Source organism: Pelmatolapia mariae, linkage group LG4 (assembly GCF_036321145.2).
Source record: "Pelmatolapia mariae isolate MD_Pm_ZW linkage group LG4, Pm_UMD_F_2, whole genome shotgun sequence".
NCBI classification, from domain to species: Eukaryota; Metazoa; Chordata; class Actinopteri; order Cichliformes; family Cichlidae; genus Pelmatolapia; species Pelmatolapia mariae.
Window position 1 is genome coordinate 1,627,453 of NC_086230.1, and position 15,200 is coordinate 1,642,652.

Sequence of the window (15,200 nt, forward strand, 5' to 3'; positions counted from 1 at the left end):
TTGATCTCTACATTTACCCCAGTTCGCTTTTTATGTACTTCCCAAAGTGAGCTTCAGTGCAGGCACACCGCAAAGGTTTACAGTGTCCACTTCTCCGTAGCCCAGACTCACTCGAGATGTCAGCTATGCACTGGGAGGCCAGGCGACGGCAGACTGCTCTGGACCGCAGGATGGCCCGAGACAAGCAGCCGGTGAGCAAGCAGCTATCCTGCTTTGTAATAAGGAACCATACATAAATGTTCATTTATGAAACTTTCAGTGTTTTTAAATATGAAATGACATCAAGTGTAACCAGAATCTGAACATTTTTTATTACATTGGCAACATCTCCAGGTTATATACTCAGGAAACTGTAATTAGATCCTATCACAAACCATCCATCCTCTTCCACTTATCAGGGTCACAGGAGGGCTGCAGCCTTTCCCAGCTGCCACAGAGCGAGAGGCACAGACAGACGACCATTCACTCACAATTTACAATCACCAGTGGACCTAAACCCACTAACTGCATGTCTTTCATTAAGTTTCAGTGCTTGTAATACTTTGTCCTGCTGATTGATCCATGCCAATCCAAGTTTGTCAAGGCTTCGAGTCAGGAGCTATCACACTTTTAGTTGGAAGTTAAAGAACTTCAAATCATTTCTCCAACTCTCTGGCTCATCCATTACTTTCCCTGTAACACATTGTTCTGATGATTTGAGCACTGAAGGCAGACTTTCCTCAAACTGTGACATATTCTTTAAACTGCAGATGAGTTCAGAGTTGGCTATTGTGTCCATCTTTCTCTTTACAGTTGGTGCACATGAGAAGCTGTTCTGACACCAGTGCAACACAAGAAGAACGAGGTAGGACCAGGCTTTTAACTATCACAATCCTCGAAGTACAGCTCGGGGGGTTGGTGGGGTGGGGCAGCGATCCTCTATATTATCTACTTCCACTTATTGATCACCCAAACACCCAGATTGAGTTTTAGTTAATTTGAAAGCCTGCTGCTTAGCCTTGTCCAGCCAAGCTGGAAAACTGAAAAAACAGTTTTATTTGTTATCATCTCTAAGCCTAATCCTTACTCTGACTTTTTGTCTGATTTCTCAGTGTTGGGAAGCATTCATGTAATAAAGTGTTTTGCAGGTTACCTCTGTGGTGGCCATCTTGTTTTCCCAGTAAAAAGGTGGCCTGCCTCAATTGCAGCTCTTTTATAGGCCAGTCTGAATTGAGAAGGCGTGGTCTTTAGAGTATTTAAAGGGAGCAGGAAATGGATTGGGGGCCATTTTGAGATGTTGCTGTCTGTATGTGCATGATATTGGCAAGAGAAAAAAAGCAATTACTTCAGTTAAGACAGAGTGAAGTCTGATGTTTCCCTCACCGCATCTCTCGGCGTAACACTCAGACTTCTTATCTGATTTATTGCTCATGGAACAAAACACAGGGAGAAAAACATGTAAACAGGAAGGTGAGATGAGACTTTGACAAGACAACATGGAGACAGAAATATAACTAAACATAGCAGCCATAACCAAGTTTAACTCAATACTAACTAATAGAAAACTAAAACATTATAACACGGGGGAAAAAAAACACCATAAACTCAAAAGCTGGGTCAAATGACCCAGAACCACGACAGTTATTAGACTCAACTGGCTTCTCCCAAAATGTAAAAGAACCCACCCACCACTTTAATCACACTCTAGATCTTGTTTTAACATATGGCATAGAAACTGAACATTTAACAGTGTTTCCTGAAAACCCTCTGCTGTCTGATCATTTCCTGATAACATTTACATTTACAATAATTGATTACACAGCAGTGGAGAGTAGACTTTATCACAGTAGATGTCTTTCTGAAAGCGCTGTAACTAAGTTTAAGAATATAATCCACCCACTGTTATCATCTTCAATGCCCTGTACCAACATAGAGCAGAGCAGCTATCTGAACGCTACTCCAACAGAGGTCGATCATCTTGTTAATAATTTTACCTCCTCACTACGTACGACTCTGGATACTGTAGCTCCTGTGAAAACTAAGGTCTCAAATCAGAAGTCCCTGACTCCGTGGTATAATTCTCAAACACGTAGCCTAAAGCAGATAACTCGTAAGCTGGAGAGGAAATGGCGTGTCACAAATTTAGAGGATCATCATTTAGCCTGGAGAAATAGTTTGCTGCTTTATAAGAAAGCCCTCCGCAAAGCCAGAACATCTTACTATTCATCACAGATTGAAGAAAATAAGAACAACCCCAGGTTTCTCTTCAGCACTGTAGCCAGGCTGACAAACAGTCAGAGCTCTGTTGAGCCAACCATCCCTTTAACATTAACTAGTAATGACTTCATGAACTTCTTCACAAATAAAATTTTTATCATTAGAGAAAAAATTACCAATAATCATCCCACAGATGTAATATTATCTACAGCTACTTTCAGTACCATTGATGTTAAGTTAGACTCTTTTTCTCCAATTGATCTTTCTGAGTTAACTTCAATAATTACTTCCTCCAAACCATCAACGTGTCTTTTAGACCCCATTCCTACAAAACTGCTCAAAGAAGTCCTGCCATTAATTAATGCTTCAACCTTAAATATGATCAACCTATCTCTAATAATCAGCTATGTACCACAGGCCTTCAAGCTGGCTGTAGTTAAACCTTTACTTAAAAAGCATCTCTAGACCCAGCTGTCTTAGCTAATTATAGGCCAATCTCCAACCTTCCTTTCATATCAAAAATCCTTGAAAGAGTAGTTGTCAAACAGCTAACAGATCATCTGCAGAGGAATGGCTTATTTGAAGAGTTTCAGTCAGGTTTCAGAGCTCATCACAGCACAGAAACAGCTTTAGTGAAGGTTACAAATGATCTTCTTATGGCCTCTGACAGTGGACTCATCTCTGTGCTTGTCCTGCTAGACCTCAGTGCAGCGTTCCATACTGTCGACCATAATATCCTATTAGAGCGATTAGAACATGCTGTAGGTATTACAGGTACTGCACTGCAGTGGTTTGTATCATATCTATCTAATAGACTCCAATTTGTTCATGTAAATGGAGAGTCCTCTTCACACACTGAGGTTAATTATGGAGTTCCACAGGGTTCAGTGCTAGGACCAATTCTGTTTACATTATACATGCTTCCCCTAGGCAGCATCATTAGAAGACATAGCATAAATTTTCACTGCTATGCAGATGATACGCAGCTCTATCTATCCATGAAGCCAGGTAACACACACCAATTAGTTAAACTGCAGGAATGTCTTAAAGACATAAAGACCTGGATGGCCGCTAACTTTCTGCTTCTTAATTCAGATCAAACTGAGGTTATTGTACTCGGCCCTGAAAATCTTAGAAATATGGTATCTAACCAGATTCTTACTCTGGATGGCATTACCTTGGCCTCCAGTAATGCTGTGAGGAACCTTGGAGTCATTTTTGACCAGGACATGTCCTTCAATGCACATATTAAACAAATATGTAAGACTGCTTTCTTCCATTTGTGCAACATCTCTAAAGTTAGAAATATCCTGTCTCAGAGTGACGCTGAAAAACTAGTTCATGCATTTATTACTTCCAGGCTGGACTACTGTAATTCATTATTATCAGGAAGTCTTAAAAACTTCCTGAAAAGTCTTCAGTTAATCCAAAATGCTGCAGCAAGAGTCCTGACAGGGACTAGAAAGAGAGAGCAGATTTCTCCTGTATTGGCTTCCCTTCATTGGCTTCCTGTTAAATCCAGAATTCAAAATCCTGCTCCTCACATACAAGGTCTTAAATAATCAGGCCCCATCTTATCTTAATGACCTTGTAGTACCATATCACCCTATTAGAGCACTTTGCTCTCACACTGCAGGCTTACTTGTTGTTCCTAGAGTATTTAAAAGTAGAATGGAAGGCAGAGCCTTCAGTTTTCAGGCCCCTCTCCTGTGGAAGCAGTTAAAAGGGAGTTTTTCCTTCCCACTGTCACCAAAGTGCTTGCTCATAGGGGGTCATTTGATTGCTGAGTTCTTCTCTGTATGTATTATTGTAAGCTCTACTGTACAATATAAAGCACCTTGAGGCGACTGTTGTTGTGATTTGGCGCTGTATAAATAAAACTGAATTGAATTATCCGGCATCTGAATGATTCGTGACAGGCCACACAGGCTGCTCTACACTCTCACATATCAGCACCCATTGATGTAATGCTTTCTTGGCAGTGGACAACAAAGGATTCATCATTCACTGCCTCATTCTCTCTCTTGTCAGCCATTCGTTTGGCTGAGATCATTCTAAGGACAGCAGCAGCAAGTTAGCCGTGTGGTCAGCTAGAAGCACACACATCATTTTTTCAGAAGGTTAACTGTCCCTACAGCATCTCCCTCACCTATGCCAGCCTCCACAGCTACAGGTTACACACAGAACAAATCAATGTTATGATTTAGTGAACACACCTTAAATATCAGTGTAACAGCTCTGTCCATTCAGTTTGTTTGATTTGGCTCTTGTGCAAATCACTCACATTAGTGATGAGTGGGATCGGTCTTAAGGTGGTAATCAGGTCTCCTGCTCCTTGTGGTCTGACTTTGTTTCCTTGTGTTAGAGCTCTCAACAAGCCCTGTTCAACCCCCCCAGGACATCACATCAAATTCAGAGCCCGGTGCTGTGTTTCAGTTCAGTTTATTTTTTATATGGCACCAGTGCATAACAACAGTTTCCTCGAAGAGGATTACGCTGCAAAGTAATCTGAAGAAGACCTCTGCTAGAACCAGGCTTGGGGAGGGGCAGCCTAATGGGATGAGAGGTAAACAAGAGAGGTAACATTTCCATGTGCTGTTTGTAGCTGGAAGTCAGCATCACTGTGAAGGTGACCTGAAGATGGATGACCATCACAACCCCAAGATTCCCAACAGGTTCTCAGTAGGTATCATTGAATTCCTGTGATAAGGCTTGGCCTGTCATTGTAGACTGGCAATGACTCATTTTCATTATGTTTATCAGGATCAGTCGTCTTGGTAACGGCCCATCTATTACAAATATTGATCTATTATCCATTTATCTTCCAGTCTCTGCAGTACACCCAGCAGTGGTGAGGAAAGGGAAAGCCTCAACTCTCTCATGACTATTGCAGCATGTGTGGAAGCAGCTGCTTCTGCATCTATGAGATAATAAATGAAAATGACTCCGTCCATGTGTCTGTTACTGGAGTTATAGCAGGACCCTCAGACAGTTTGACACATATTCACACTGTACAGCGAAGGCAGCAAAACTCTTATGAAGCTTCAGTGCTTGGTCTCTCTCACATACACATGCTCAAACACACAAACAGGTGTGGGTGTCTGACAATGAATGTGTAACACACTGAACACAAAAAGGAGAGATCAGGGTCATGATTACTATGATCACAGTGACAGTCAAGCCAGATTTATTCAAACAGCACTGGCACAGGGCAACTGTGTGCTTTGCAAAGGGTGGAGAGAGAAATTTAAGGCATGAAACACAGATGCACGTATAGCCATAAAATCATGAGAAAATATAACAATGCAGACACAGGTTATTAAGAAGCTGCCTTCTTGTGTAAATTTGTCCTCCCACCTTAACTTTGCTCTTTGCTTAGCCTTTTCTGTGCTGACTCTCTCTAGTGTCTCCAGTCCTTCCCATATTTTCCAGTTTTGTCTTCTGTCCAGCAGGGGGCCTAACAAATACTTTGTTACTGTGCTTAAGTAGAAATTTCAGGTATCTGTACTTTACTCGAGTATTTTTTTCCTGACAATGTTTTACTTTTACTCCCTACGTTATCAAAGAAATATCTGTACTTTCCACTCCTTACATTTACAAAGCAGACATACTTTTGATTTTAAGGGGAGTTATTTCATCACACCTTCAAACATCAACCTGATTTGAGCCTCAACAGCAACACGTGAAAGGCAGTCCTGTTGGTGTATTAATCACCAGAGGATGTCACAAAATGAGATGAAAGAGGCAAAACCGTGTGAAATAGTCCGGGATTAAAGTGGGCCACTGTTTTTATTTTTCTGCACAGCACCAGAATGACTGCAGGTGTGCGTAAACTGCAGTTGCAGTACTTCAGCATCTGCCTAGCCAGGAGTGAACATAAATGGATCAGTATTTTTTAAGTGACTTCTATCAGTTCAACAACCATCAGCAAACACGACAACTGTGTGTTTGCAGTTTGTCTCACAGTGTCATTTAGAGGCTGCATGATAATCCTCTGCAGGTTAGTGCTGGATAAACAGGTTAGTTTGCTGTACTGTGGTGGAGTTAAAGTAAACAACAGTGTGCTGGACTGTTGCTCAGCAGCCGCTGTGCTCATGGTCAGAGTTAGGTTACATCAAGTGTAGCAGAGATTAATACGATTATTACAACACGTTCTCATCCCGACACGTAACATACCGACAAAATGTGACAAATCGTCAGTATGTTACATGTTGGGAATGAGAATGCTCTGGATTTTTAGCTGATGATGCTGAGATTCATTCACCTTCATGCCAGCTGTATAGTGTCTAATATAAGACAGTATAAATAGTATACTGTCAGTGTAGAGGACAGAAATCAGCCCAGACAATTCATAAAACATCAGCTGACATGTTGTTGAATTCAATTCTTTACATCCACAAAGAGCCGTGAGCAGCAGTACCCTCGATCAGCTGATCACTGAAGCTCTCGATAGAGATGGCTGTGAGTTGTGATTCACAATCAGTGACAACATCTGACTTTAATGTTCCCCCACTTGCTAAACCCTGACTGTGCTCATTTCCCTGTTTAGAGGCAAAGTCACCCTCTACAGTGGACGCAGTAGAAAACAGATCTGAATGATTCCTTCTTTTTATTCTGCTCATGCTTCATTTAACTGATTCAAGCTGAGGACAAGTAGGATTAACATTTAGACTGAAATAAAGTTTTTATTCCCATCTACTAATATTATTTTAATATTACATTAATATAGCACCAGGTTCATTAAACATTCAAGGAGTTACTTTGAGTACTTTTCAGAGCCTGTACTTTCTCACTTTGGTTAACACGAGTATCCGTACGGACACTTTAGTCCAGGATGTCTGTACGTCTGCAGCCTCTGATCATCTCTCACAGCAGTGGAGCTGTCTGTGTTTAACACAGGACTGGAAACACTGGGCTGACTAACAAACTTCAACTAGCAGGAGCTGATTTGACTGTTTTAAAGCCACGATGCTGCTGTGTTTCATTCATTGTTACAGTTGGCTTTGTTCCCCCCCCCCCCCCCCCCCCCCCCCCCCCCCCGCATTCATTCATCAAACACAGGACTCAAACGGGCTCACATAGCTTTATTGGACTTGTGGAGAGGAAATGTGTGTCAGGAAGCTTTACAGGAAACCGCGTCATTTTAGCGCTGTCATTTCATCAATGCACCAAAAACCAGAACATGGTATTACTGCACTTACATGTGTTAAAGACTCCATTTACTTAAATGTTAAGCCAATTCATTTTAACAGGCTGTGTGACCTGCAAAGGTATTTTGATGCATAAAGTTTCTTAAAGATCTTTTTAAAAGTAGCTGCAAAGCCTCACACTTCCACTTCAGATGGATAATAAACACAAGAAATAAAGAGAAGGCAGAAAATATACAGAAAAACCCCAAAACCCTGAAGAGCAGGTGTGTGTTTGTGTGTAAATAGAACTTGGCTAAGGAGAGGAAGACCAAAATGATGAAGGTACAATTACTGAACAGCGACTTTCAAACAGAGACGATCATACTTGGAATACTTGCTCATGTCTTTTGCAGTAAGTTTGGTGAATAAGCTCTCAAAAAGACAAATACTGAGCTTTATTTGAAGATCATTAGCAGACATGCCATCGAATGATTTATAGGATTCCAGCTTACAGAGGGGGCAGCACATGCTGGACCACACTGGGTGCCATCCTGTAGGTGCTGGGCCATTTTAATGGACTGACTACAGTGATCAGGGTCACATGGTTACCACGTGACTTCCAGCACATCACAGTGAGACCATGTGAACGGGACACCTTAGCTCACTGGTTTGGCCCACAGCACCGTTTCACCTTCCTCTGCAGCCCAGGCAGAGTCAGTTTAATTCAAAACCAAAGCAGCTGTTAACCTTCACAATGATTTTCCAGTCATTCAACATCCAGCCAAGACAGCATCCTGCTCTAAATATTACAAAGCACATTACTCTAGTTCACAGACACGTGCACAGCATTTGTTATCTGTGCCTCCATCAGGTCGATGCGGCTTGTATGCTGTGTGGTACGGTGTTGTTCGCTCCACAGTCGATGTACTCGTACGTCTCCAGGGACAGCTGCTCATAGCGGGCCAGGCAGAAGACTGTCAGTGATATCCTGCACAGAGATCACCATGAAAATCAACAAGCTGGAAACTGCAGACCTTCACAGCTGTGTGTTAGCCCGAGTTTGAAGACACTTCTCACTCACCGACTCCCTGCTGGGAGCGGAGAAGAAGAAGGATGGCCTACATATTTCGTTGTCACATACAAGTACCAGCAAACATTCATGAAGACCAAAGCAGACTCACTGCTCCTTCAGGACCATCTGATCTGGCTGCTGTTGCCATATACAGCCTTGTATATTCAGGTAATCACTGCTGGCTACAGTCAGGACATGTTCATACCTCAGCTGTGATCGGATCAAACAGCTTCTGTCAATCTCTTTATGCTTAAAATGTTCAGATTTCAAATAATGTAGAATCAATTAAAACAGCCAAGAGCAAAGACCTACTAAATCACACTGTTAATATAAGCTTGTTAACATCTAACTTTAAAACTTCTTTATTGTATTTTCTGCACAAACTCAAGAAGACTACGAGCCTGCTGAAACAAAAACAGGATGATGTCATACTTACTGTAGGTTCACATACAGAATATGGACAGGCAATGACTCTTTCTTACAGTAGTTACTGCAGAGGGAAGACAGCAGAAACAGAAGTGAGAAGATTGATTTCACAAACTGTTTTAGACACAGAAGAGAAACCCCATCACTGCTCAGTCAGTGGGACAAAGTGTGCACCAGCTGCTAAATGAGAGCGTAACACAAAGCAGAGCTGGATGATCGTTTCACAATGCAAACCAATACTTTGAACAATGTTCACCAGCTTTCTACATTACCTGTGTAAAATGTAACCTTCAAACACCAGACTGACGAATACACGTCAGATTTAAGTCTACAGAGAAAGACTCAGACTTGGATACTTTGTGTCACACATCTGCTGTTAGACAGCAAATGCATTAGAATAGATATGATTCAGTGACCTCTGACCCCGCAGTAACCGCTCTGACCATAAATTCGTCGCACTTAGGCTCACCTCAAACCAGGGTCTGTCAGCTGGATGGGTATCATGAAGGAGTACTGCGAAGAAAGAGAGATGCGGAGTCATTCCTCACTTCCTGTGATACTTGTTGAACAAAGCCTCAACAACAGTAATCTTCCTTAAAAAAAAAAAAAGCACAAAAATATTGTGAAATAACAGAGAAATCAGATCCATCAGTGAGGAAATACCCCTCTGGACAAATGAAATATTTCAATGTTCATTTTTGTTTCATGAACAAACCAGATAAAGCCCTCATCGGTGACTGGGATATGTGAGAATCTGTTCTGGTTAGATGGATATCTCTCCGAATGTTACAAACATGTCACATAAATACAGCTCAAAACAAACAAAGAGCCTATTCACTGCTGCAGTTACAGACATCAAAACAATCAGCATTGAATCGGTTATCTCTCTTTCAGCGGGATTCATTAAAAGCAAACATCCTTCAAATAATACACGTAGACTTTTCAGCCTCATACATCTGTCTCACCACAGTAACCATAACAACTAACCTCTCACTGGATGCAGAAAAAGCCTCTGACCATCTAAACTGGACATTTCTCCTGAAAACACTGGAAAAACACGGCTTTGGGCCGTCGTTTATCCGATGGATCAAAACACTCTACGATAAACCAAAAGCAGCAGTTGTAACAAACACCTTAATCTCAACAAATTCACAGAGGTGCCAGACAAGGAAAAAAAACACTATATTTGCACCTAAAACTCCCCGACTTCACTGCAAATAGAAAACACGTCACACACCTCTGTCACACACCTCTGTCACATGTTTGATCACAATCATTTCAACAGCTCATTGACAGGAAACAGTTTCTCCAATATAACCAACTCAAACACTCCACCAAAGCAAAGTATCAACAACACTCAGCTGGCACAACCATCACTGCAAGACAGCATCAATAAAACTGCAAAGTCACCAAAAACACTCTGAATACACTATTACCCTCTAATGACAATGCACCTCACACTCCAATCAACAAACGGCAAAAGACTTCAACATCCACACAGACAGTCCAATCTGGAATAGAGTCTGCACTAACAACACCAACAATTTAAAATACTACAGTCCTCACACGGCACAGGATGCACACCATGGGACTGACTGACTCAGACATCTGCACACATCACTGATGACCACGTTAACACATCCTGGTCTGTCCATCGATACACAACTTCTGGAAAGAAAAAAAACTACCAAACCGTCGACCACAACATCCCGCTATGCCCCTCCGTCTGTTTACATGGTGATCTGGAAGAACTAAACATAAACGCCAAACAGATGAAAACAGTCCTGCCTGTGGCCCCGACTATCACCAGGAAAACAGTACTGCTCAATGGGAAAAACTGGAAAAAGATTCGCACATCCCAAAGCTTAGACCTCCTCACACAGCAGGTATCAATGGAACAACAATCACCGATACATAAAAACCAATTTGCACATTTCATTCAAATATAAAAGCTGCTGAGCTAATGCCACAGCAGAAATCATCAGACCAGGGCAGGAGAAGGAAACGCGGGGACGCAAACAGTAAGAACACAAACACGCTCTTATTTATCTGCTTTTCTGTTCTTATCCTGTCTCGCTGCACTTCTACATAGAAGGACAGGTGTGTGCTCCTTTCTCTCACAGCTGTGGTGACTGCATCACATCTCACCGTTTTCATGGACAGAGGTTTGACAGACACGACGTTCTTAATGGACACCGTTCCCAGCACCGTGCCAAAGTTGAGCGCCTGTACTGTCAGGTTGTAGGCCTGCACCGCTGCAAAGTTGTTATTACTGATGTTCAACACGTTCTACAAAAGAAAGCAAAGAGCCATCATCCCGTCCTTCCCTCCACAGCCTGACTGCTCCATTCATCACAGCCCGTCCCTCTCTTCTCACCGTGATGTTAATCTGCACGCCGTCATGAGTGAAGTAAACAGAGGATGACTTGACGGCTACTGGAGACAGAATCACGGAGCGCGGAAACAGGAAGAACAACACCAGGATGCTGACCAGGAGGCACAGCCCGACAGACAAGGCAACATACAGCTTCCTGAGTGAGGACAAAACATGAGAAACAGAAATGCATAATACAACAAGTATCAGCAGCACTCTTACGTGTGTCTGGGTCTCAGCCTCTGGTCAGTACAGGGAATGACAGCAACCAGCTTGCTTTCCTGACCTGTAACACAGTTGGAACAAGGTTCTTAGATTAGACCTTACTGGGATGCTTCTCACCCTGTGACAGTGGGAAAGGCTGCAGCCCAACTGTCAGCTTCACAAGTGAAATTAACATCAGATTCATCACCCAGCTCTAAAATAAAGGCGGCTGTGAGGCTCCCATTGAAACACGTGGTGTGCATTACTGCTGAAAAGAGTTGCTCATGTCAGAGTTCATCAACTCAGAGACTTTTAATAAAGTCTAATATTTATAAGAAAGTTACAGCACGAGTGTGTGTGTGTGTGTGTGTGTGTGTGTGTACGGGTTCTTACTATACCGGTGGGGACCAAAATCCAGGTCCCCACAGGGCTGAAGGCTTTTTTCACACTCAACATGTGGTTTCAGTGTCAGGGTTACAGCTGGGTTAAGCTCAGGTTTAGGGTCAGGGTTACGCATTCATTGTTGATGGCCAGGGTAAGCATTATGTCAATGGGAGGTCCCCACGAGGATATCAAACCAGACATGCATGTGTGCATGTGTGTGTGTTGGTTCACTACCTCTGGGTATACGCCCGGTGCCCTGACAGGTGGGACAGTGAACAGTGTCTGCTGAGCTGCATCTCCTGCTCAAGCTGGTCCTCTTAATGCTGTCCTTCTCACTGATAGGCTGGTTGTAATCTTCCTGTCCCGCCCCGCTGGGCTGGAGACAGTCCTCGGTGACACCCTCACATTGGCTTGGAGCAGCTCCCATACCTAAAGAAACAAAAGATTACAAAAAACAAGCAAAAAAACTAACACACACACACTGTGCAAAAGTTTTAGGCAGGTGTGAAAACATGCTGTAAACAAAGAATGCTTTCAGAAACATAAATGATTGTTTACTGGCCCCAAATGTACACTACAGCAGGACAACGAGCCCAAACACAGCCAAAGTCAAGAAGAACTATGTTCAGGGTAAAGAAGAACAAGAAGTACTGAAGTGATGGTCCGGCCCCGCAGAGCCCTGATCGCAACATCATCGAGTGTGTCTGGGATTACATGAAGAGACAGAAGGATGTGAGGACGCCGACATCCACACGAGATCTGTGCGCTGATGTGATTTAGATTTCTCTTTTGTTCGTGTAGTGGGTGCGTTGGGTACAGCTGGCAGATTTTCCAGAACAAATCAGGAGCGATGGGAAAAACAGTCCTCATCTTTGACACTCCTGTAGCAGCTGGACTGTGCATTTGAAATTCAACAGTTTCAAATCATTTTCTGAATTATAAGGAAAAACTATTCATGTTGTGGAAGATGGGACCAGTGATCTGGATGTGCCAGGCCCGGGAGGCTCGAGGCCTGAAAAAAGATGTGGGAGTGGATCACGTGGATGTGTGACTGCGTCCGTCATTAGTGGATTCCCAGGCTCAAAGCCCAGTGAACAAAGTATTACAGCGCTGTATCGTCAGGGTGACGCAGACGTGCGTTTAAATGCGTTCATTAAAACGTTGCTGTAACAGGTTTGAACGCGCGTCTCTACTCGTCTCTATAAGCGCTCCGTGAAAACGTTCATTCTTAATATTTGAACAAAGTAACACTTGGAACGAGTGTGAGCGAGACGCCTACAGCACCGGAGCCGCTGCTATATGGGCTCAAAAGCGGAGCACACACAAACAGCAGCCGCCTTTCCCAGTTTCTACACCTCCTGCCCGTGACAGCACCGGGCTCGGGACGTGCCCGTGACAGCACCGGGCTCGGGACGTACCTGGCCGCCGTGGGTCTCTGTTATGAAGCAGCCCGTGTCTGTATGCTCATTCCTGCTGCACCCGAGCCTCGGTTGGTTAATGGTTGATCACGCCGCTGACCCGCACGTAAACACTTCCTGTGGCAGCTGGCTGCACTCGTTATGTAGCCTGTTATCCCGTCTTCCTCTTATTTATCCCAGAAGCTGGGAAATTCCTGTGTGACAGCAGTGAACGCAGTCCGGAGCGGAAGATAACCAACAGTTCACTTCCTGTATTTTCATTCGGAGCTGAATCTGAGAGAGGAAGTGCTCCTCGTCAGTCTGACGTTAGTCACTACTGTTCACCTTTGGCTTCGTATCCATGTCTTCCTCACTGGACGCTGTTTTAAACTTACTATGTCAGTACGATTCTGGCTGTTCTCCCTTTGGCAGAACTGGCATAGCTCATTTCAGCTGGTTTCCTGGTATAAATCTGGCTTTTAAGCACAGTGAATACATTTTCTATAGGGTTAAGCTTGGATTTTGGTTGCAACCTTATTCAGATTGGGTTGCCACAGGTTTGCCCTTCCTGACAAAGCTCCAAGGGATCTGTGTCTCCTCTCAGCTGTAAGCTGGGGATCTTTAATTTGTTACATAATATGTAAATCGCTACATTATCAAGTCGTTCAACCACGCAAACACAGCCACAAACAGATCCTGTTAAATATCTTTGACTCTGTCAGTAAACAGAACACGGTCTGATTCAGTTGTTGAGTTCTTCAGCAGTAAAGTTTTTCAATGTGATGAAAACATGTTCTGTGGCTTCATTTTCTTCACACACACGTTTACTGGTCCACGCTTGCCCACAGTGGGTACGTATGGGCAGGGTGGAACCCACACTTAGGGGCAGCTGTGTCTCAGGTGGTGGGGTTGGTCAGTGGTCTGATCTGTGACTCCTCCAGTCTGCGTGCCAAAAGGCTCCTGAACCCGTAGCTGCCTCCAGTGCATCCATCACAGTGCGTGTTGTGGTGTGAAAGAAGTTGCTTAAGCATAGATAAAAGTGCAGTCCACTTACCATTTACCACTCAGGCCGGAGTGGGTGTGCCCACGCGGAGCCCGTTTTAGTGTCTATAATGAACAATTTGTTTATTTGAAATGGCTCGTTCTGTTTATCAGTGAAACGCGAGAACAAAATCTCCCAGTTTTCAGAACATTGTGTGCACCATGTGGCTGCATAAAAAAGATATTTTTATGTCTAATGAAGAGGATTATTCCTAAAATTGGGAAAGCTCAGCCCTGTTATAGTATTTGAATAAAGCTTTGTGCATCTTTGACTATTATGTCAGGATCATCACAGTCAGGGACTTTAGCTCATGTCAATGATTCATTAGCATCATGGGTTTGTTTAACACGTATGTGGCACTACTCACACTGCAGGACACACTCTTCTCCATTATCTAGCCTTACCTGATGAGAATGCTGAGTACATGCTTTCAGTGAGCACTGCCTTGCCTTTATAGATCAGGTTGCTCCCTGCTGCCTCCCCTGGTTAAATAATCGATGTTCCTACTGAAAAACGTCTGTAGCAGACTAAGGGTTTGGCTGTCCATAGAGAATTTTTCCTCTTTTATGAGGCAGTGAAAGTCAAGATCTTATTTCAACAAAATAAAAAAAATCATAATCAGAATAATCCCAGAATAGTATTTGATGCTACTAGCAGCACTGTTCCTCCTCCACCTAATCGTGCTCTGACAGCCTCTGATGGACGTGAGATCCAAACTCTCCTCAGTTACTCTTTTTCTCTCCTCCTCAGCCTAAACCACTGCTGTCCTCAAACCCGCCTCTGTCAGAGGTCACTTCCTGTTTAAAAAGGAGGTACCATGTTACAAGATACTTGCTCAAAGACGCTCAACAGTCCCATCTTTGACACTGTGAAACATATATGATGACATTCATTTAGCATGTTTGTTGCTTCTATTTAAAGGTGACATCACAAACGTGACCTTTTTAGTTCCACGTGATGCTTCTAACAAGCAAAC

The 15,200-nt window shown here is 43.2% G+C and overlaps 1 protein-coding gene across 1 annotated transcript; it reads right to left on the reverse strand.

Moving 5' to 3' along the window:
* Positions 1 to 7,260: 7,260 nt before the first annotated feature.
* LOC134625772 (transmembrane protein 106B-like) lies at positions 7,261 to 13,741 on the reverse strand. The gene is made up of 8 exons (XM_063471056.1): positions 13,204 to 13,741; positions 12,020 to 12,214; positions 11,420 to 11,483; positions 11,201 to 11,354; positions 10,972 to 11,112; positions 9,293 to 9,336; positions 8,834 to 8,887; positions 7,261 to 8,313 (listed from the first exon to the last, which is right to left on the reverse strand). The coding sequence occupies exons 2-8, from the start codon at positions 12,210 to 12,212 to the stop codon at positions 8,193 to 8,195; spliced, it is 771 nt and encodes a 256-aa protein (XP_063327126.1). The 5' UTR covers positions 12,213 to 12,214; positions 13,204 to 13,741; the 3' UTR covers positions 7,261 to 8,192.
* Between the last annotated feature and the right edge of the window lie 1,459 nt (positions 13,742 to 15,200).